This window comes from Argiope bruennichi, chromosome 9 (genome assembly GCF_947563725.1).
Source record: "Argiope bruennichi chromosome 9, qqArgBrue1.1, whole genome shotgun sequence".
Classification (NCBI taxonomy): domain Eukaryota; kingdom Metazoa; phylum Arthropoda; class Arachnida; order Araneae; family Araneidae; genus Argiope; species Argiope bruennichi.
In genome coordinates this window covers 126,894,080-126,918,621 of record NC_079159.1, presented here as the reverse complement: position 1 = coordinate 126,918,621, position 24,542 = coordinate 126,894,080, and the positions used below count along the sequence as shown (strand labels likewise).

Here is a 24,542-nt window from a genome sequence, read left to right as displayed (position 1 = left end):
ATTTTTTAACAATAATAATAATATTTAAAAAAGGTAGAATTTTTTAAAAAAATATTCTTGTAAAAGAAAACATTCCCATAAAAACCCATAACAACACAAATATGAAAAGCATTCTATAATACAAAAAAGTATAATTGTCTAAAGAATGAATGTATTTTTGAAACTTCACTATTGCAATTGATTATTGTTATAAGAAAGGCTATAATTTAAGATATTTAACAAGAATCTTTTAATAAATTAAAACTACAATGAAGATAATTAATTAATTTTATTTATTTGTAATTTGAGATAAAAAAAATGAATAAGTAAAATGCAGGTAAACTTGATTTGAATTATTTTCCCACTGATCTTAAAATAAATATAATTCAAACAAATTCCAAAGAATTTTAAAATACATAGTAGAAACTGAAAAAATTATGAGTAACTAATCATCCATTTCTTTTTATTTCAATGAGGAAAAATCAGTCAGAGTTTTGGTGCCAGAATAACTTTTTAACTTTTTGTTTAAGATGTTTTTAATCTTATAAATAATTTATTATTAATTTTACACAGAAAATTTAGAAAAATGTACTATCATTCTTTAAGCAATTATAACCATGGTGCAAAAAAAAAAAAAAAAAAAAAAAAAAAAAAAAAATAAGAATTTTGAAACAACAGAAACATTCATTCCAATACATTATAAATACAGATTCCAGATTAAATTCTTGAACAGTTAATTTCATGCTAATAAAGTCAAACAATTACCCAATCACCACTTGTTCTATCAGAGCCATCCGAGTTTCGCTGCTGCTTGTTTCTGATAATTTCTAGTTGTCTTTTAAGATTTTGACGCAATTGCAAAAGGCTTTCCTGAATATAAAATTAAGAATGAGTAACTGATGAAATAAAATGAAAATATGTAATGAATAATAAATTTTTTAACGCCTATTTATACTGTTCTTATACCTTAGATTTCCAAAATATAATTATAGAAGAAAAATAAATATATACACTGTGTAAAAAAAGTAGAAGGACAGTGTCTTTTTGCCAATTAATAATCTCTTATTTTCTCCTAACTACCAGATATTTATGCAGATTTAGTTTAATGACCCTTGTTTTCATTTTAGGGAAAAATTAAGCATCTACCACTAATATTATTAAGAAAATTAGTATATATAATTTCCGATGCGTAAAAAAAGTAGAAGGACACTTGCTAATATATTTAATTTAGTGAGTTGTTCTTTATTTAAATAGTGATTTTGTACTTTGTTTATCCTTTTCTGTCAAAAAAATCTAATCTGTTTAAAAGTTACGTTGTTCCTCCGTTCTTAGAAATGCCTAAAAGAATACCTTTGAACGATTTGCAAAAAGAGAAAATTTCGGCATATCAAAATGATGGTAAAGCTGTCAGAGAGATTGCTCGATTGTTGCAGGTGAGCCCCAATACAGTTTCAAACTTTATCAGAAATCCTTATAAAAATGGAAATAAAAAGAAGACTGGTAGACCGAAGAAGTTAACACCACGTGAGGAAAGAAAACTTGCTCGTGTGCTGAAGAAGAACAAAGGAAGTGTTTCAAAGGCAAGAAATCAAGCAGGACTTAATCATGTGACGAAACAAACAGTTTACAACTATATTAAAAGATCCAAAAAATTCATTTTCAAAAAACGGAAACTTCATCCTAAGTGGAAACAAGCTCACATTGATAACCGTTTAGCGTTGGCTAAGGAGCACATATCCTGGACTACAGAATGGACTTCTGTGATATTTTCCGATGAAAAGAAATTTAACTTAGACGGTCTAGACGGATATCAGCACTACTGGCATTGTCTGGGGACTGAAGGCGAGTACTATTCAGCACGACAAATGGGAGGAGGGAGTTTAATGGTTTGGTTGGCTGTTGGATACGGAGGAAGGACAAGTCTGGTTTTCTTAAATGGTAGGCAAAAACATACAGACTACATTCAAGTGCTGAATTCCGAGCTTCTTACTTATGCCTCTGACAGGGGAGGTGGGGGGTGGGGTGAAGAGTGGAAGTTTCAGCAAGACGGAGTTTCCATTCACACCGCGACTGGAGTCAAAAATTGGTTCCTAACAAATAATGTGGATGTTTTACCATGGCCAGCCAAAAGTCCTGACCTTAATATAGTGGAAAACATCTGGGCAATGCTAGTTCGTCGAGTTTATGCTGATGGAAGGCAATTTGATTCGCAAACTCAGCTTCGAGAAGCATTGAATGGTTCGTGGGACAATTTTTGTCAAACTGAAATTCAAGCTCTATACAATTCACTTCCAAACAGAATATTTGAAGTTATAAAGGCCAATGGGAAGACCATTCCTTATTAAAATCACTATTTTTTCATTCATTATAATGCTGTCCTTCTACTTTTTTTACAAAGTTTCAAAAGAGAGAAACTATTTTTGTTGCCATTAATATTTTATGTTTGAACATCATAATTGTGATGTTAAAATTGCATTTTTGAAATATTTGTTAAATGTTTCTCATAAAAAATTTTAATAAAAATAAATACATTTTCGGTTATTGTTACAAAATCAAGTGTCCTTCTACTTTTTTTACGCAGTGTATATAAAAACTTTAAACCATAGAAAGAAAATATTTTATTTTATTTCTGATATTTCTTAACATAATGCAGATAATATATTCTGAATATCATAAGGCTGCCTAAAATGTTTACAAGATATACCAAAAAAATAATGTATAACATTACTCGAAAGTTATACATTTCGTGGGATCAAAGAACCAGAAGTGTAAATGGAAGAAAACCACTTATATCAATAAGTAAGCTCGAGAAAAAAAAAAATCGCAATTTACATCATTAATACCAACACCTTGATTGGAATGGGGGTTACCAGTGACCAGCAAGCCCATATAAATTACATTGCAAAAAATTCTGCATAGAAGACGCTGTGTTAAGGTATTTTGATTATTTCCTCATAATCACATGAAAATCTCATATTCATACTGTATAATAGCATTTTCTGCTAATACGACTCTGACTTTGTAATTCTATTTATTCACTGGATGACAGAGTTAAATATAATGTAACAATCTTTTAAATTCATTCTATTTCATAAAATGGTTAAAATATTACCTCAGATGAAACAGATGCTTCTTTTTCTGCAGGAAATATTGGCATTTCAATACATAACACTGCATTTGCGATATAAATAAACAGTTGTTCCAAATGTAGAACAATTACAGCTTAGTACTAAAATATGCGATCCAAAATGAATTTTTGTTTGCACTTATATATTTCCATAAGTTTTCTTTAAATTTTTTTTAAGTTCATAAAAACCATTAAAATTATTTTAACTCCTGTAATTGAGTTTCCAAGATGCTTGTGAGCCATTTGCATTCAACTTTTTTTCTTTCAGAACTGCCTAGAGGTTTGTAAACTGCTGAAAAATTAAATTTCAAATAAATAAATTTTAGCATATCAATACATTTTGAATGTAATAAATGTAGCAAACCAACAAAAAGAAATGGAAAACATTAAATATGGAAGCCTAAAAGCAGGCTAAGACTGTATCTCCAGTCCACATTCCCTAATAAAACAAAAAGTATGCATAATAGGGTTGAGAGAAAAATCTATTCTTTGAGAACTGAACACTAAAAGTTACATTTTCACATGGTAATCAATAGAAAAATATTGAAAAGAATTTATATCGCGAGTTTTCTGTACATTCAAAGTCTAAAGTTGGGAGGGGGGGGGGTGTGATAATTTATACAATTTTAGGACAAATATTTATTTAAGATTTTTTTGCTTCTAATAATGTTTAGATGTTACATTTTAGCTGTCTAATAATGGAAATATTATATTTAGATAGGACATGAAACATTTTGAATTTAAGCAAATTATCGAAAAATTTAATTTAAGCAAAAAATTGGGGCTTTACAACCATATTTGCAGTATTTTATTTAATGAGAAGCTATCAGAAAACATATGAACCAATTCATAGTAATGCTGGAAATGTACTTGGTAGGAAAGATCCTATCTTTTAACCAAAATAAGGAAATAAATATATTTCAGAATAATGTAACCATTAATATAATATATGGGTCTGATAGGTGATAAAACATTAGTTTGGCTGTTATGACATAGCTATAAGTAGTTGATGGAAAGATCTTATCACATAATGGTCCCCATCAGCATCCACAGCAATAGATCATTTGCTTGATTCATTTGAATGTATTGTTATTCCCAGATTTTGTTAGAATACTTAGACAGAAAGATGACAAGATTTGTGTTATTTTCTAGGAAATTTGGCAAATTGCCAAAGCACTCACTGAAAACTATTAAGCAATTGAATGAAATAAAATCACTACAAATAAAATTGATCTTAGTGAAGATTAACAGTATCTTGTAAACAGTTTCAGAGCAGCCCATACAAGATAATGTGCTGCAGGTTTGGCTTTTGGTTACTGCCAATGGCTGTATGTGCAAACTAGGCCTGATGTCTGGTAATTTCCAAAACAAGCCCTACAAACAAATGGATGAAACAGGAATATGTGTCATCACAATGTAAATTACACTGCAATGAAATTTTTTGCATGGTTCAACTTTAAGCCTGTGAAAGAATGTCCTAAATATATTTTGAAGGTTGCTAAAAGAGATAATAGAATAGATATAGATAATTAGATGTAAATATAGACATTAGATCTTTTGAAAAAGCTTTGTTCCTTTTTAGAAGATTTCTATGAATGATTTTTCTATTTTAAAAAATCTATTCTAAGAAATTCTAGAGAATTATAATTGTCACCTTCCAGATTAATAAGCTAATACTGGATTAAAAAAAAGCAAAGAATAAACTAATTTATGAAAATTTAGCTTACATTTTATAAAAAATATATTAAAGCCTTAATTACATTCAAAGATTATAAAAAATATTTCTAATTAAAAAAAAACAGTAAATTAGTTTTGAATAATAAAACATACATTTTCTTTTTTTAGTTGAAAATATTCATCAATGTAAGAACTTGAATCATCCCTATCTTGAAGTTGAGATTCCAGTTCATTTCTAAAGAAGGCGGGAAAATTTAAATTAGAAACAAAATTTTCTAAGTTTCAGTTAACATTATCAAACAAAAATAATTTTAAACAGAATACATTTAAAAGAGAAATACACCACTTCCTATTATATACAATTATATACTTACATTGGCAGACAAAGAAAAGATGTTTTAGTAAGTAATGCTGATTATAAAGTTGAAAAGCAGAAATATTAATATTTTGTTAAAAATACTAAATGTAAAAAAAAAAAAAAAAAAGAAAGAAAATGAGCAAATAGGAAGTCAAACAATGGTTTTGTTATATACTTCATCTATTTGCAAGGAAGTATATTATGCAGATCTTTCTGAGTGAAAATGTATTATTCTATACAAATTAACTACCAGATGACCATGAACAATGATAAGACATTTTGTAACATTTCAAATAAATTCTTTTTAAAAAATATCCAATGTGTAAGCATTTTATACTATCTTCTCTATTTTGATTAAGCCAGATATTTAAGAAAGAAAAATGTACATAGCTTTCTAAACTGGCATACAAATTTCATTAAAGTACCTTCAGTTGAAAGCCATTTCAAAACAGTTATTTACTAAATTTGAAAATATTCAATTAGCCACTCAAATAATTTCTTAAGGCCGGGATAGCCTGGTCGGTAGAGCGTCGGATTCGAGTCCCTTAGGTTGCGAGTTCGAACCCCGACGGCCGAAGATTCCCCGCGTGCTTAGTGGCTGACGCGCGTTAAATCTGTCGTGGTCACAAAGTTCTCCATGTCGAGAGTAATACCACTGTGGGTACTGAATCAGGGGTGATCGTTCTCTGATTCAGGTCTAAATTACGATCTGTGGTTGAGTGAATGAAATGCGTGAATGAAGTCCGCCCCGTGTGTAGCTAAGTCGTTCTCTTGGCCCTACAATAAATACAAAAGGCGCACCCCCCCCCCGGCTTAAAAAATTCGGCTGTCTTCGAACAGCGGGCTTGCCCTTGGCAAGTGCCGTAAGAAACAACAATAATTTCTTAGTATAGCATGCACGCACAGCATGATTGTTGTTTTAAGAAAAAATTAACATCTAAATATACTGTACTAAAGGATTTGATCTCTTTTCAAACAACTTTTATCAAATGTGTATTTATAACTAAATATATAAGCAAATTTGATTAATTTTATAGGATCAACAAAATGAAATTAAAATGGCCCATAATGTTTCCTGAATAATTTTAATATATTTGCATTTAAAATACAATTTAAATGTGAGCTAAGTTTGTAATATTTTTTTATATTTTGATATCAATTATGATTACTAATTAAAATACAATTTATTATAGAAAGTCAGTTTTCTTGAGTATAATTGAACAAATGTAGTTCACTTCAATTTTAATTCTCTATGTTTAAGACTGAAAATAAATTTAGAATACTATTTTATAATTTACGCTGATATGTATGTGAGAGATTATCATTTCTCATAGTATTTTGAAATTTATCTTTTATTTGCAAATTCCCTAATTACAACTACCTGATGAATACAAGCAATTTCTTCTAAAAGGGGAAAAACCTAATGGTGAAACTAATCCTTCCATAAATATTATAGTTTTAGATTGAATCAATAAATATCTCAAGTGTTCTTAGTGGAAACAAAATGGCAATGTATTTTCAAAACAGAAAGTATCAAATTAATGTAATAAATAAGAAAAACATTGAAAGAATTAAATATCATTGAGGAGTTTCATTGGGCAATATATAGGTCCATTTAAAAAACAACTCCAGAATAATGTACTCAATAAATGGTTCTTGTGCAAATAATTCAAAATAACAGAAGTATTTAAACAACAATAACAGAAGTATTTAAACAACAATAACAGAAGTATTTAAAGAAATTTTAATTCAAATAACAGAAGGATTTAAATAAATAAATTGAAAAAAGAAGAATTCAAATAACAGAAGAATAATAAAATTGAATAAAGAAGAATTCAAATAACAGAAGTATTTAAAGAAATTTTTCATTGAAGAAAAAAAATAATTGTTTCCATTAGCTATACAGGGGAAAAAATCAAACTCAGATATGAAATAAAAAAAAAATTTTGAATTTTTAGTTGATGTATTAATATTAAGAATTATTGTTATGTACACCATGAAAAATCCAATGAGAGTTCATTTTTTTTATTTTGACAGCATGAGAGAGAATCTCTCTTTGATCTCTTTGAATCTCTGTATGACCATGAGAGAGAATCTCTCTTGGTCATATAGTTTTCATCTTTAAGTTAAAAATCAAAAGTCACTCTGATGTCCAATTATCAGTATTTTTCAGAGCACATCAAAGTAATATGAAGTTATGACTGCAAGAAGGAAGGAAAATAATATATGTCAAAAGTAAGTGCTCCTGTAACCCCTATGGAGAGAGACACATTTAATACTTCATTAAGAAATATGCCTATTGAGCAAATAATTACAGGAAGGCTACTAGGAATCTGTATGATGTCATGTGGTTCTTGCTAATTAAAGATCAGGAATAATTAAATAATGATTAATTATTTCTGATCTTTTATGCACAACTGCACATTCAATTCATTTTTTTTACCCCTTTTTTCTATTCTACCATCAGCAAAAATTTTTCATTATGATATGTATTAACTTTTTATACTTACTTTCTTTCTTTAAGCAATGATATTTCTTTTCTATAACGAAATAATTCATGTGCAAGATTAAGATGTTTTTCATAAATTTCCATTGACTCAGGGCACTGAACAGGTGGCAAAGGCTTAAAAAAAAACAGACAACAGCTAGATAAAAAGACTGCTAAATATTTTTACATTTTATTTTATTCAGTAAGACATAAATTATTGACATTAGAGCTAATTAGTCATTAATTTTTCTTTCAACCAATTGTTAAATAATAAATTCACTCACTTGCAATCTAGGCTCAACGAGAAAGAAATAGTTTCCAGAATATGATAAGTTATTAAATGATTCATCGGTAACTGAAATATATAATAAAATAAGGCAAAATGCAGAAGTATATGAAATAAACATTTGTATTAAATGTACAAAAATAAAATACAATTAAAAAAGCTAATGAAATGGAAATCACATTTTTAAAAGATAACTATTCACACTCTTAATTTTGTATTTTATAAGGGAAAAAGAAATGCAATAAAATCAATCACTAAATATGACATGCATTAAGATTAACAAAGCATGTCTTTTGCATCAAAGTTCAGCAGTCACTTGTGCATTATGAGGGAGAAGTTCTACAACTTATAATTCCCCATTAAACAATAACGCATTTCTGTAAATTTCACCTTTTTAAATGGTTTCCAATAATTTAAGAATTAGGTAATAAAAATAAATAACTATATTTCTCGATAATGACCTTTTTATTAAAGAAATTTAATATTCATTGCACCATTTAATCTTCAATTGTTCCATTAAATATCAAATTTAGATTTTCTTCAATTGTTGAAAGCTAAAAAAGAATTAATTTGTTTGTTTCATAAGAAATAAGAAAGTGAACTTAGAGTATCATAAAAGAAAACACGCAACTAGAAGAGAAATGATCACAAATGATTTCATTTTTAAAGAAACCATGAAGTTTAAAGACTTGACTTCAATAAGAAGGTTGATCACACAATAAAATTGAATAGGTGTAAAATAATTAAATTAATATAGTTTAAATGTCTATCAAAATTTGTTGCTTAGCAATACTTTGTTTTTATTATTTTCTAATCTTTAATAGATTTTCTATGCCATTATTATAAATATTATAGAATCTTGTAATAATTTTTTAAATTAATAACTATTTTAGCTGTGCTTAATGTTTAATAGCTGATCATGTATGTGAAAAAGCATCATATTTTGGATATCGTGGAATATTTCATCAACTGATGAACAATATTATGTTCATATTTCCTTCTTTATATTTTTACTTTGTATTTTTTTACATTTTTTTTTTCTTTTTTGGGTTTTTGTATTTTTGAGTAGATATTTTCTTTGTAGTCGGAATTTTTTTCAAAAATATTTAATGCAAAACAACAACTTAGCTTTCTTTTTTTAAAGTAATATTTGCATTTTCATTATCCAAAAATGTACCTAAGTATACATATTTCCTATAAGCAGAGAAAAATGAAAAAATAATGCTTCCTTTTATAAATATTTAAAAAAAATCTTTCTAAAACTGAAAGTAGCATACCATTATTTTCTACATGATCTGAATTGACATCTGGAACATCAGGGACATTATTTACATTCTTTGAGCTACTAGTCTGTTCATCTGGCAACTTCAAATAGGGAGAATCACATGATCCGGACCTTCGATGCCCTAAATAGCATGTGAGGACATCTTTATGATATTTGGATATTCATAATTTATTTAGACAATGTTAGAGAAAATTGAATCCATTTTCCTGTTTATGTTATTAATAAACAAGAATATCTCACTAATTTATGGAAATGATAGAATCAGCACAAACCTAAATGCACAGGTAACTTAATATCAGAGCCACTCATATCAGCTGAACGTCTCTTTCTTATATCTTTAGAGTATTTTTCACCAGCAGTTTCAACACTCAGATATTTATTATCTGTTGTATTGCCAGAAACTGGGTGAACAGAGCTGTCTTCCTGAAATAATAGCCTTTTTTTAAAATAGAAAACCTAAATATAGTATATTTTTAAGAGTGCATTCATAATACATTACCAAAGTGAACACTGAATTTTCAAAGTTATGAAATATCCATTCATTAACTCTCACTTACAGTAATAAATGAAATGAAAGAGGATAGGAGCTTTATTTGTTTCAAGAATACATTAAAGCTCTCTTACATATTCAACATTTCCTTTTGACATTCTTGGTATTTCAAATTCTTCCCTTTATAAAAAATATCTAAAACTTTGAAACTAATGTTATCACCTACAGATATAATCACTTGGGTGGCATGTGGGGTTGGCACAGTCAAACAGAATTCAGAATTGGACCAATTTATCAAATAAGTAATTGCTTAGGAACTCCAAACCATGAAATTATTTTTTAATTACAACATTTCCAGGTTATCTAATTTTGTGCTTTCATTTGATTTACAAGAACCATGTACTTAAAGACATTTAAAATAAAATCAACATTCAAAACAATTCAGGATGATTTTTTCCCTTTAATTTTTTTCAAATTTGTTTCCAGATTGATGAGGTCAATTTATTTTATACTTGGTTAATTCACTCACAAGAGGAAAAAACTATAGCAAACTTAAAGTATTTAAAATATGTTTAAAAAATGTAACATTTTTTATCACCTTGTTTAAAATTGCCTTTAAATAAACAAATTTTTGCAAGCAAGATACTGAAACCAAATCTCTTAAAAGTAACACACAATGAAATGTTATTTCAATTTGCTACAATATTTTCAATTTAAAAACTGTGGATATAAATATTAAATTACAATCAGTAACAAATTATCTAGTTTTGGAAAAGGCAAAGAATTTTCCAAAATTGTATTGAATAAAAGCCTTTACAGAACTGAATCAGACACTAAATAGAACTGTTAGAAATTTTGTACTGAAAACACAGTAGACTTTCTGTTTGAAATTCACTATTTCTGGTACTAGCAACTTCATAAGAAAGGATGAGATAGCAAATTATGAACATGCGCATAGCTAATGCTGGTGTCTTTGAGCTTTCAATCTAGTGTTGAATCATCATTTTATGCCTAAGCTAAGAATTTATAACATGATTCGAGTACTACTCAGGAAGCAGTTAAAATGCTGATTTTCATTTTGAAAACCCAATATACTGAGAGAGAGAGAGAGAAAGAAGAAGAAGAAAAAAAAAAAAAAAAAAAAAAAAAGATTTTGCAAAAATATTATAAAATAATAAAAGCTTACAAGCCTTTGCAGTAAAACAGTCTTTGATCCAGAACTACCAGTTTCATTTTCTTGTGCTGTAGTAGTGCTTGTAAAAGAAGTTTCCAAAGTTTCATCATCAACATCTTGTATAAATAAATGAAAAAAAAATTGAACATTTGTAGCTATATTTTTTATCACAATGCTGTATTTATTTAATAAAGTTATTTAAAAAATATAATAGAATCATTAAATTTCATCTTTCAACATCAGCAGTGCAATTATAAATATTTACAGATAAATAAAAAAGCTTAAATAAATTAACAAGATTTAAAAGAGATATATTAGTTTTCTTAGGATTTTGTGTCACATGTGATTGAAGAGCAAGATTTATGTAAAAAATGTAGTATTTTGGTTTCCAGATATTTTTGCATAACATTACAAAAATGAAAAGCAAAACTTACGATTTAATAACAGATACAAATCAAAGTGCAACTATTTATGCCGCATGAGAATTTAAAAACTTAACTACAATATGTTGAGCTAAGAGAATTTTTAAACTAGAAATATTTCGGAGCATATGAATTTTAAAACTTTTATCCACAACTAAGGTTTTTAAAAATAAATTGCCATACAAAAACAAGGGAACAGCTCAAATTTTAAACTATCAGTAATACTGAAAACAGATTTTTTTTCAACGTTTTTTTTCTCTTTGATTTATTTAATTAAGATATCAAACTTTTTTTGTGATTGTAGTAAGAATTATTGATAATATTATTGTCTGAAAATATTTAAATAAAATTATAGTTATATATGGTTATTATAGTTATAATTTTAAGATATAAAATATCTCACTCTGACATTGGAACAAAATGCCACTAAATTCAAACTGATAATTAATCAAAGTAAAATATGGTATTCAAAAGACAAAACTACTCCAATTCTAATTTTTTATTATTATGGGTTCTAATAAATTTAAAGATGCATACAGCTTTGTTATGAAGAATCAAAAATAAATATTATCAATGATTTTGGCCAAGAATGAAATATTAAGTATGGCTAATCTTATACTTTATTGTCATCTGAAATCTAATGTTTCAAGCAATTAAATTTTACGCTTTAAAACCATTGCAAAACTCATTCTGGCATGCTTCAGAGACTTGGGCCATAACATACAGACAGAACTTTTTATTATTTTTGAAAGTAAAGAGTTGAGAAATATTTATAATGGAATACAGTTGGAAGTGCAGCAAAGATTATAACCATATACTAAACATCTATTTTTAAAGATACTGAAATTAATAAATATAAAACATTACAAAGGATGAGATGGGCAAGTCATGATCTCTTGATATATCAATAATTAAACAAAAAGCCCTTTTATATTAAGATGCAAAATAAACTTGGGAACTGTGAAAAAAATATAAAATAAGGCTAAAAATTTTATAAATATTAAAAAAGAATTGGCAAAGTATGTTTTAAGTGGAACAGACATATATGCACATATGGCTAATTTTAGATTGAGTCTTGAATCTGCAACTTACTGATGCCAAAGTTTAGTTTAGTTTAGTTATATTAACGTCTTGTTTAAAAGCTTTTTGACATTTAAAGTTATTTTCCTGATATTTTGGGACTGACCATGTACTTTTGAACCGCACTCAGATGACGAGGACAACATCTGAGCTGGCACCCTAATCTCCACGCCACACCGCACCAACGGGAGGACGTTTGGCTCGGAATTAATGTACACAGACCCGCTTATGCGATGGTTCTTCGGTGGAATTGGGTCTGGAACCTGAAACCCTTTGGTTCCGAAGCCGAGACCTTACCATCAGGCCACCGGGGCCTTACTGATGCCAAAGACAGACTGTCACAAGATCAGAATGGCTTCAACAAGTAAGCAGAAAATAAAAACCTTGGAAATGTGGAAGAAAATGCAACATAAAACTACCCATTTCAACAAATATTAAAAATCAATATGTGAACAGATGCTAAACTGGGCAGACCTTCAACAAATCCGATATGCTTTGGAGCAAATTAATTCTTTTTTTTTTCTCTTGCAAATTTAGAATCTTAAAAGAAAATTAACTACACATTAAGTAAAATATTGGAATTCTTTCTTCGATAACTTATTGAAATATCACACAAAAAATATATTTAAACCATCTTATAATGCAAAAAATTATTCTTTTTTATAATATAAGTTTAGCTGGTGAGCAATTTTTTAAAAACAATTTTGATCTTATTTGAATGAAAATTAAATATTGATCTTATTTGAGTGAAAATTAAATTTTGATCTTATTTGAGTGAAAATTGCCCCTTTCTATACAAAAAAAAATTATTGTAATGAAAACTGAACCATTTTTAATGTTCAAAATATTTATTTGTATGTTTCTCTTCTATTGTAGCAACTAAGATTACATCCTAATGATTTTTACTTTTTTTATTTCTTTAATTTTTTTCTGAAATAATTCCTCTATGATAGTAAATATATCCAGAAAGCTCAAACATTATAGTTACGAATCATAAATTCTCTTTATCAGCAAATTTTAATTTTGCTAATGTGCAGCTGGATATAAAATTGCTACACCATTTAATGCTATTATGCCAATACTACTAAGGATGTTCAAATAGTCAATGAATAGGAAAGGTGCAAAGAATATTTTTAAAAAACATGGTCAAATGTCTATCACAATTATAAGTTATTGTTAAAAGAATCATGAATATAAAATTACTCATAAGAAATTCAATTGAAACTAAACATAGTTTAATATTCCCCTACAACAAACTAATCATCAAAGCAATTCCAAATAAAAAGAAACTCCTTTAATACCATGTTGAGGAGCAAAAGTGAGCGGCTTGTCAGCTCCTTTCATGAATTGAAAGACTTTAGACAATTCTGCTTGAATTGTCATCATAGAAGGGCGTACAGCTGGATTTTTAGACCAACACCTAAAAAGTCAAATTCATAGAAGAAGAATCAGGAAAGCACTTTGAAATATAATCCAAAATATTCTTTTTCAGGATTTTGATATATATATATATGTGTGTTTTTTTAATTTAAAATTAATATGAAAAAAAGTTCAATAAAAATTCAAATTAGATTTTCTCTGCACTGTGAATTGTTGCTGATATAAAATAAAAACAATGTAACCAAATAAAGACTTAAATTATATAATGACTTAAAGAAATTCATCTCAGAAGAGGTTGATTTAAAGGTTGAACTTGAAGACACTTTGAAGCCAAGAGAATGCAATTATTTTAATAGAACAATAAAGAGATTATACATTTTCTCAGCAAATGTAAATCATTATTTCTTTTTCTTTAACAGAATATACTATTCATCTGTATTAAAAAGAATAAATCAAGTGAAACATTTACTGAAAATTTTAGTTATATGTCTATTTATTTTATTTTTTATGAATTAATACAACAGTTAAGGAGAATACATTTGAAATAGTTTGAAATTTATTTCAAAATTATTTCTGATTTCTGAGGAATGAAAGAGCTTTACAAACTTTCTATCTACAATTCTATTAAGGATACTCTGTATATTCACCAACATTATAGCAATATAAGTTTATCTGATAATCATATTCTGCATGGCATATAATTACATAACATTTAGATTCTGCATGAATTTACTGTAATAACATTAATATTTAAGTATTACAGAAAGAAATCTAGTTTTGTTACATTAATAACTGATCCTTTTCCTTATTTCCTATAATGTTACCTTGTCATGAGATTTTCCAGAAGTTTTGGACAACCAGCAATCAAGGGTGGTCTTTTACCTAATGGAGAAAAAATTATAACATATTAAGAAAGTCAATTAAAATTTATATACATTCTATGTGATCTATTCACAAAAAAAAAAAACAAAAAAAAACAAAAAAAAAAATCAACAAATTTCAGAAATTTTGCATAAAAATATATATTACTTAGCTGAACCAATTTACGGAGATGATCATTAAGGTAATTCTAATACTATGAATGGTTGGAACATTTGTAAAGGGACAGAAAAGTTGCTAAAGTTGATCTGAAAACTGGGCACCCTTCCACAATAATAGTTGATTTTTCATAACCAGAAAACAAGGGCTTTGATTCATTGCTTAAATTTTTATGGGACTACTAAAGATTTTGGTATCATCAAAAATTCTTTTTACAAGTTTTGAGATGTAATCTTAAGATGCAACACACTGAAGAAAAATGTGTGCCTTGTTTTTTGACCATTGAATAAAACCTAAATTGGTCACAGAGATGCTAAATCATTCAAATGTTGTTCAAAAATATGCCATTAACATTCCGAATTTGACTCAATGATATTATGTTCCTTTATTTGAAGCCCACTTTGAAAGTTAAATAATTCGAGACAAAATAGATACATGAAGCATGTTAGCAATTCCAAAAGAGAATTCCTAGAAGCCATTTCAGCCATGAAAGAAACATTATAATCATTATACACAGAGGAGGGAAGTACATTAAAGAAATACTTTGCAATTACTGCTTTATTTTAAAAGTTCAGCTTGTTTTTGGAAGACAATGTGTTACTAAATAATATATGATTTGAAATGAAATTTAAGAAAAAATTCTATAAAAGATAATTTAATGAAAAGAATTTATAGCCTACCATGGTGAACAGCCCAAAGTATTCCAAATGCAGTAGCACCTTCACCATCATTATATGGTTTTTTTCGCGTCAAAACCTCCCATAAAATTATAGCCCAACTGAAGATGTCACATTTTTCACTGTACTGAGAACCTAAAAAGTGAACAATACTGAAAATAAATATTGCTTGGAAACTATTCTTAAATATAAAATTCACAATTGATTTATTTCCCATCCAATACACAAACTTATTTGTTGACAGATGTAAATTATATTATTTTAATCATACTAATACATTAATTAATTGCTGAAGTCATTAATGATTTGCCATCCTAGCAAACATTTTGGAGATCATATGAGTAGAATGCAAAATTATCTACAAATAATTAACATTCTTATATGGAGCCCTTCTTACTTTACTTTACAATAAAATACTAATTATCTGCTCAGGAAGTAGTTATTAGGAAATGGCTTTCATTGAGGAAAGAGTGTATAGGCATCAGACCATTAAGTTCTTTGGGCATTACAGATGACACAAGTCATTCAAATTGTAAATTTTATCATAAAAATTTGGACTTTTCATATTTTTCATTATTGGATTTTTAAATTGTTTCTTGAATTATTAGTATCCTGATTGTGATATTTCCTTAGATTTTTTTTGTTTTACTTTTGTGCAGCAACATCTTAATATAACATATAAAAACACTATGTATATCCGTGCTGGCAATGGATAGCAACTAATTTATCAATAGATTAAGAAATACAAACAAACCAATAAACATGGTTTTAATAGAATATTATATTATATATATATATATATATATATATATATATATATATATATATATATATATATATATATATATATATATATTACATTACCTTCTTCTTCTTTAGCTTTCCCATTTCCTTCAAGAATTTTTTAAAAAAGTTTTTCCATTTAAATAAAGCATATGTTTTTTGCAAAATATGTGCCCCGTACAGTTGTAAAAAGAAAGATAAATAAAAATGTTCCATAAATATATTGATAGTCTATATAACTTATCACTATAACTTTATAATTCATATAAATAAATACTGTTTTCATAAAATCCTTAATTGGATATAAAGCACAATAAATATATGCCTTCCAGACAAAACTTTAAAATTTTAAACTTATTGTAATCATTATTATTAATGAATCTTGCAGAATTATTTAAATGAACACACCTCACGAAATATTTTTTTTGTTACAAAAAAAAAAAAAAAATGCAAAATATTAGAATATATACAATTGAATCAGAGTGGCCAGCATTTCTGCAATTTTATTTTCGTTGACTTTTCTAGGTTTTATGACAAATTTCCCTGACTTTTTTCAGATGAATCTAATATCTTCAAAATGATGTTACTTTGCCTTATTTTCTATATTTATTATATAAAACATTATGAGTAAAACTGTTTTACCCTTTTAACTAAAATCAAATTAAAATAAAATTTAGTGCTCGAAAAACAAAACCAATGTGTAAAATATTTGCCCCTTTTTTTCCAAATATATTAACCAACATTAGAAGATTCATGCCTTTCTAGACTGTCTTTTAGCCAAGTCATATCTCAGAAAATGTATCCCTTTTACTCATGAAAGAGCCAGTACAAAAACAAACATACACATGGAAAATTACTTAAAAATGAAACGATTTGTTTCCGTCCAGTGAGTTCTCCCCTATTCATACTGTTTATCAACTCCTTAAACCAGAACTGAACAATAATTCTGCTACAGAAAAAATTTTTTTTATTTACAAACACATCACTTGCACATTGGCAGAATGCTTAGCCTGTAACATACAGAGAAAAGTGTAAAATTGGTTCTTACCATCAATTTTTTCTTTCTTTTTTTATTGAATCAAAAAAAAATGTTTTAGAAAGATAATTTTTTAAAAAATAGTATGAATGAATTTTGGAAATTTAGGGGGCAATTGATTTCAAAAGAGAAATGTGTACTGATAAAGTATCAAACTAATAAATTTCTTGTGCTTAATATTATTTTAAAATTATAGAGCATTTTATTGAATGTTAAGAGAATTTTAAACATAAGCAAAATAAAATTTTTAAAAAATATATAAAAAATATTAGTAATAATATCCATCCATTTAAAGAGTTCAGCAAAAGATCCATATTTATAATGTTTAAAATTAAGAAAAAAACAATTAAGAAAATATTAGCAATAATGTTCAATACTTCATAATTCAACAAACAAACAAACAAACAAAAAAAAAATCTGGATACTACTTATTTAATTACAATAAAATGTTAGGGAAATACAATAATGGTCAACATTTTACAAGCAATTTAAATTAACTCTGAATATTAATATTCAAAATTCATATCTTCACTTTTGTAATACGAGGTATGATCAGATTGATGTTCAAAAGGAGGGGAAGGGGGGGGGGGGAGAGAAAAGAAAGAAAAACTATATTATATATTCACCTTTTAAATACAAGAGAGCCATTAAGACTTAAAATCATAACAGTAATAAGAATTGGGTCTTAATTAGGCTGCCTTTTTCCACAGAAAGCAAAATCAAAACTAGTTTTGTTAATTATGTCAATAACTTTATGTTCAAAAAAAAAAAAAAAAAAAAGAAAGAAAGAAAGAAAGAGAGTTTTCGGAGAAAATATTATATATATGCAATAAATTAGAAATAGTGGTTTATCTTTCTTTTTAATAGTAGTTCCGAGTTTTAATTTAACCAACTTTTCTGTTGTGGCTTAAGAACCCAGTCTCAATCAACGATGCTACATGGCCAAAATTTCGGTGCTTCAAAAATTTTAAAGTAAATCTTCTCCATCTCATACCTGTGTAGAGATGCGAATGGCCGAATGGCCTCTTCTTTATTACTTTCAGTAAACAATTGATTTTCCAATAATGTTTCATTCTATTGATAAAAAAATACTGGCAAATTATCAAGTTTTTAACAAACTTATACAAAAAAAAAATTCCAATTTTAGAATACATTTCCCTGACTTTTCCTGATCTCTCACAATTCTCTGATGATTCCCAGTTTTCCTTGTCAGCTGGTCATCCTGTGTATATAAATGATAATAATTATAACAAAATTTATTGTGATTTGATTAATAATTTATTATTATTTGTTCAGTTTCAATTTGATTGATATAACAGTTTATTCTTATTTCTTTAGATGAAGTAATAATTAATATAGGAGAGTTAATTACTCTTGAAAGTGCTAATTTTCATTTACAAATGTTTTTATATGTAACAGAAAAGTTATGGAAAGAAGTAAACTAATTTTTTTCTTGTCAAATTTATGATAAACTATAATTCATGCTCCAAGTGTAGGTATAAAAATCTTTAATGTTTACTGCATTCTTTTAAAGATATCTGAATTTCCCTTATCTAAAATGATACGTATAAAGAAAACCCTGTCGAAATCTCATAGTATATAATCACTGGGGATAAATATTTCTCTCTTCTGCTTTTGTATCACTTGTGAACAGATCTCAGTTTTGTCCTTGCTTCTTATACATAAATTATGCCTCCCAGGATGTAATAAAACCAAAGTTTTAAAAATTCAGAGTGTCTCTCTCTTTGGCCTCCGCATAAAACATTACGTGCATATATATATATATATATATATATATATATATATATATATATAGAACAAAGGATAGTTTTGGATTATAGGGACCATGATGGGTGAAGATCTGCAGATTTTTCCTGCAGTTATGTCATAGGAATCATTGCAATAGGTAGTCTTCCAATAAGGAATTTAATAATTATTTTTTTTATAAAATAGCAGATTTTTTAAAAGTATAATTATCTTTTTTTTATTCTTGATTTTTACTATTTTTCATACTCACTACCATGTGATACTATTAGTACAGAATAAAAAAATCATTTTAATAATGATTAATTGATAATTCAGTTCTGAAAATATGAAAACAGAGTATTGTCATAAAGAATACACAAAAGTTCAAAATGCTAGCACATCAGAAAGCGAATGAAAAATCAATTACAAAATGCATGAACATGAAAATAAATATTAACTTAATAAAAGCTGTTGGATACCTTCAAATACCTCTGGTGCCATCCAAGCTGCACTACCTTTGCTGTTAGTCATATTTGTATGTTTGTCACAGGCTGTACCAAAATCACAGATTTTTAAAACAGTTCCTCCATTTATAAGCAAAAGGCTAAATGGTTAAAAGAAACCAAAAATGAAAATCAAATTTGGAAAATGCATATACATAAACAAACATGCAGGATTTAATAATTATAATAATGTAGTAATTCAATCAAAAAGACAAAAAACTATAAAACATTCCTTTATTTAGTATACTTAAGAGAAACTGGCTTTAATTCAAACAGCAAGGTAATAATTTTATATTGTTGGTTGCTTTTTACTCAAAATAAGTTATATATTCATTCTTGTATTTCACTGATTGACACAATAAGTACACATACTTGAATTCAGCAATAGTTATGACAAGAGGAAACAATTTAAATTTCCTGAACAGATTCTCACTGGAATTGATATATTTTAAAGTTTTTGTACATTGTCAAACACTAAAAAAGATTTTTAAAAAGCATGCTTGAAGTACGCTAAAGTTATTGTATCTGATGGTGATGTGTATCTAGAAAAATTGAATAAGCTTTTGCATTTAAAAAAATATTTCTCATCTTTCCGTTTTATTATTATTATTTATTTCTCCTTTTACCAACTTAACCCCCTCTCCTTTTAAATTTTTTTTTGTCCAAATAAAAATGTTTTCTTCTTCCCTTTTATAATTTTAATCAGGGACAGAATGAAGAAATTTATTTTTATACTGAAGCATTATGATGAATTACTAATAGAAAGCTGCTAAGATGGAAATAAAATGCCTATAAAAATTTTCAACCAATCAAAGAACTAGTTCTTAAGAGTAAATAGAAAATCACTCTGGGAGATCAATATACTTATTGATGCATGAAAGTAGCACTTGCCTAAAATTAACTTTTAAAATTCAAATTAACTCAAATCACTCTCTTTAAAATTAAATTCAACTCAAAGTTGAAAAGGAAACTGACAGTAAATACAATGTAATTGCTTACATGAGTTACACAAAATAAGGGAAGCTTTCTTTTGCTAATGTAGATTCCTTATATGCAGTTCAGTCTTTTGTCATTAGAAAAATATAGAAGCACTTTTGTTAATTATTATTGAAAATATCTCAAGTAGTTTCCTTATCTATGACATTCCTAAGGTGACAGAACTGACTCTTGTAATGTAATGTAATTGATGTAAAAGTGGTAAAATTCTTTTTTAAAAATTCCTCGAAGAAATTATCACATTTGTTTACCATTCTCAATAACATTTTACAAAAACTTGGTAACACAAATAAACCTTTTACATAAACAACTTGGCAATATAAAAACATGATTTATCCCTGCTATGGCATAGTAACTGTACATAATGCTATGTGTATAACATATATAGATATTTGGCCACCAGTCATTATTAGTGGTTTTACAAATTCAAATGGCATCCAGAGCATGGTATTTTTTTACCTTTTCATTTTATTTGTAAATGACAAAAACACACTAAAGACAAACAAATTTTGTCTAATAACCATGGCAACCTCTAAGATTGCTACTGTGATGTATCCAACAGCAGACGAGACTAATTAACTTTCTCCCACCCCCAGTGTTAGGGTTTTTGGTGAAAAACAAGGCATGTAGAGGAATGTGGGGAGTTGACACAAAGAAATGGGGTGGAAGGCGAAAGCAGACTCCCAGAGGCCAAGAAAAAGAAGGTTGAAGAAAACTTTATATCCTTCCTCCCTGATTGCTACATTGCTGCACCTACGAGTGAATTTAACTTTTCATTGACAGATTCAAATCAGGCGAAAACTGATTGTCGGGTAACACTATATTTCGAGAAAATATTACAATGAATACTTCCTAGATGGGGCAGCTTATTTTGAAATCTTTGTAAATGAATTGCATCTTTTGTAACTAATAAGAAAAACTCATGTATTCAGCCTTAGTGATTGACAACATGAAAATTCATTTTTTCCCCCCTTGATTCTCATGAAACCGTACTTTCTGCATATTTGAAGATAAATTTTTTTACATGATTTCCTGCACTGATATTTGAAGTTCAATCAAAGTTGATATAACTAGCTAATGGTTTTTCAGATAATACAGAAGGGATTTCTTCCAATATGGAAATGAGTATTGAATTCCAACACTAATGTTACTTAGTTCTGAAAATATGTGAGCAAATAAAAGAGTTGATAGAGTTCATAAAATATTCTACTTAAGTTCATATATTGTGTGGTTGTGAAAATAAAAGGATAAAAAATATTTTTGATTTAATTGTGCTTCAAGAAGTTGGTGGTCTGATTGAGAAATCAATGGTTCAATAAGGGAAACGAGAATCTTTAATTTGATTAACAACAAAATGTTTTAAACTATATTCTTTCTTAATTTAAATTTTATTTCCTAAAAAGTTCATCACATTGTCTTGAAAATAAATAAGCAATAAAAAATTGTATTTCTTTTCTTTTTTATTTTATTTTATTAAAATCATTTTCTACCATATGCAATAAAAAATATGCATGCAATATAAATTTATCAGCCATATGTTCAGTTGTACAATTGGTTCTGACTAAGATAAGATTTCTCCAAAGTTCCAAAAGCAATCATCACATATAAGAGGTAACTGATTTTAATTCTCTTCAATAATTTTTTTTATCATACTATTCCTTGCATTTAAAGAGGAATCAAAAGTCTATATTCCATGTATTTTATTCTTTCTATTTCTTGGGAAATTTCAATACATCCTAAATTTGCCAAGTAATGTTTATGATATAAGACATCAAATAACTTTAGCCCGATGACAATGGCAAAAAAGCAAACATAACATATATAAACTACAAAAAATACATATAATCTATCTAAAAATTCTTCTAATGTATAAAAAAATTGAATTTTCTTATAAAAATTATCACTGAACATTAAAAAAATTATGCGTTCCAAATTTTTATCCCAGATGAAATCTATCACCTCAGTAATAGAAAATATACTCTTGGCAAACAGATTTGAAATATGAAATTTTTGCACAGATCTAAATTAGGTTTAGCATGGACAATTCTTCAAATTCATAAAATAACAAAATATTATAAAAAGCATGAATAATTTTGTCAAAGCAATCTAAATACGATTTCTCACTTTGGAGGTTTTAGATCACGATGTATAAGAGCACGAGGTTTCATATTGTGCAGATAAGCAACACCATTTGCTGTTTGAAGAAGCCAGCTTATGGCATGTGCTATGGTATAGTCAACTTGCTTCATACAATGCAAAACTATATAAAAGAAAAAATATATATAACTACATATATTTTTTAATAAATCCTCTGCATTAATTAAGACATTAATGCACTTAAAAAAACAAGCGACGTGTCAGAAGAATGCACACCTTTTCATAATAAAATAACCTAGAATTGATGTGATGATGATGGTGGCGGTGGTGTGTGTGTGTGTGGGGGGGGGTGCAATAAATAGAGGTGCAGCTCATTATATTTTAAAGTTCTATTTAACTGAAATAGCTGTAAGGATTTGATTACTGTTATTTCTTGATGGTTTATGTTTTCTTCACCTTACATAAAATGAATTTCGAACTTAAAATTAGGAGATTTTGATTCAATGGCAAATATTAGTAAAACTTATATGTGTATGTTTAACATCTGATAAATATGCATATACTGAATGTTTGCAAGATTCTTGAAATCCATGTCTTCTTAATGAATATTACAGGCCTTCAAGAATTATCACAATTATTTAGTCCTTCTCCAAGCTTTGAAATAAAATTTTCTGATGACCGAATCACAGCAAAATATGTTTCTTATTTATTATAAGTGCCACATGCTTCAAATTAAAGGATGCAATTTGGATATTTGAAAGTAAAATTGTAATTTGAAATGCTATAATCTCAAAACTTAAATTTTTTTATATGTTACTTCTTTTATTTGCAATCAATAAATATATATAAAAACATACTTAGAAATAGAAAGTTGAGCATTTATATGAAATAAATTATTTCATATCTAAGAAATACATTTACATGATTAACAACCAATGTAAGTAATAATTTTAGCCTTGAAGTAGTGAAATTTTAAAAATCTTTGGATTTATGAAGGAAGAAGACGACTCATTTTATTCCCAAGACTGAAGAATACACAAAAATATATATTTGATTTAAAAATGCAAAAAGTTTGATCTAATTTCAAGATTACAGAAATCTAAAATTTTTATATTTCAAGCAACCTAGATGCATATTGCTTGATGGGTTTTTCTCTGAAAATATTCTTATGATAATTCCAATGAAGTCCCTGTGAAACTTTCCTGTGCATGTGTTATTACAACAACCCTGTAGAAGTTCCTCTAAGTTATATACTTCAAGTACCAATTTGATATTATTATCACTTAAAATTTGAACAGTGCAGATTATTTTGAACTGCTCTCTTAGTATTTCGAAAAAATATACTTTCAATTAATATGGTTTAAAAAGTTAATTTTCTCAATCAAAAAAGACATGATTTTGCTAGCTAGGATGAAGGGAAAGTGTTATAAAACAATCCCCCCCCATTTCTAGACAAAGAATTTTTAGAATTACATGCTCCCGCACAATTCATTCTTATGACAGAATAACCTTTTACCTTTTTGTATTAATATAATTATATTAAATAATAAATACTTGTTAATATTCATAATATGATATTTATAAAAGAGTAACATGGTCAATTTATTTTAGATTAAGTAAGGTTTGACAAATTTTGCCTCAACTACTAATAGGTTTAACTTCTTGGATTTATACAAAATGAAATCCAACATATTTCATAATATATTATTAATAATGATTACAGTTAAACTGCTGAACTTATAAGACTGTTCAAATTGTAAAATTCTCAACAGAAATAATTTAAAATATAAATTAAAAAATTAGGTTTAAATTAATTCAGTTTCTAAGTCAGTTTAAATTATAATAAGAAATACAAATGAATAATTTATTTAATCCTTTTATTTACTATTCCTTCTTTCAAACTCATTTTTTTAGACTACA

At 27.3% G+C, this 24,542-nt stretch overlaps 1 protein-coding gene across 5 annotated transcripts in view; it reads right to left on the bottom strand.

The window, feature by feature from the left end:
- The window catches only part of LOC129983750 (mitogen-activated protein kinase kinase kinase 7-like), a 42,798-nt gene that overhangs the window by 4,685 nt on the left and 13,571 nt on the right, over window positions 1-24,542 (bottom strand). For all 5 annotated transcript variants that reach the window (XR_008785445.1, XM_056093365.1, XM_056093362.1 and 2 more), the window contains exons 6-17: window positions 22,650-22,785; window positions 19,506-19,630; window positions 15,465-15,596; window positions 14,571-14,628; window positions 13,668-13,786; window positions 10,877-10,980; window positions 9,473-9,623; window positions 9,193-9,321; window positions 7,914-7,984; window positions 7,652-7,764; window positions 4,937-5,018; window positions 745-849 (exon numbers count right to left, since the gene is read on the bottom strand). Coding sequence is in view for 4 of the 5 variants with exons in the window: in XM_056093365.1 (XP_055949340.1) it covers window positions 745-849; window positions 4,937-5,018; window positions 7,652-7,764; window positions 7,914-7,984; window positions 9,193-9,321; window positions 9,473-9,623; window positions 10,877-10,980; window positions 13,668-13,786; window positions 14,571-14,628; window positions 15,465-15,596; window positions 19,506-19,630; window positions 22,650-22,785 (1,325 nt within the window). In the remaining variant the exon portion in view is untranslated. The remainder of the gene's footprint in view (window positions 1-744; window positions 850-4,936; window positions 5,019-7,651; window positions 7,765-7,913; window positions 7,985-9,192; window positions 9,322-9,472; window positions 9,624-10,876; window positions 10,981-13,667; window positions 13,787-14,570; window positions 14,629-15,464; window positions 15,597-19,505; window positions 19,631-22,649; window positions 22,786-24,542) is intronic.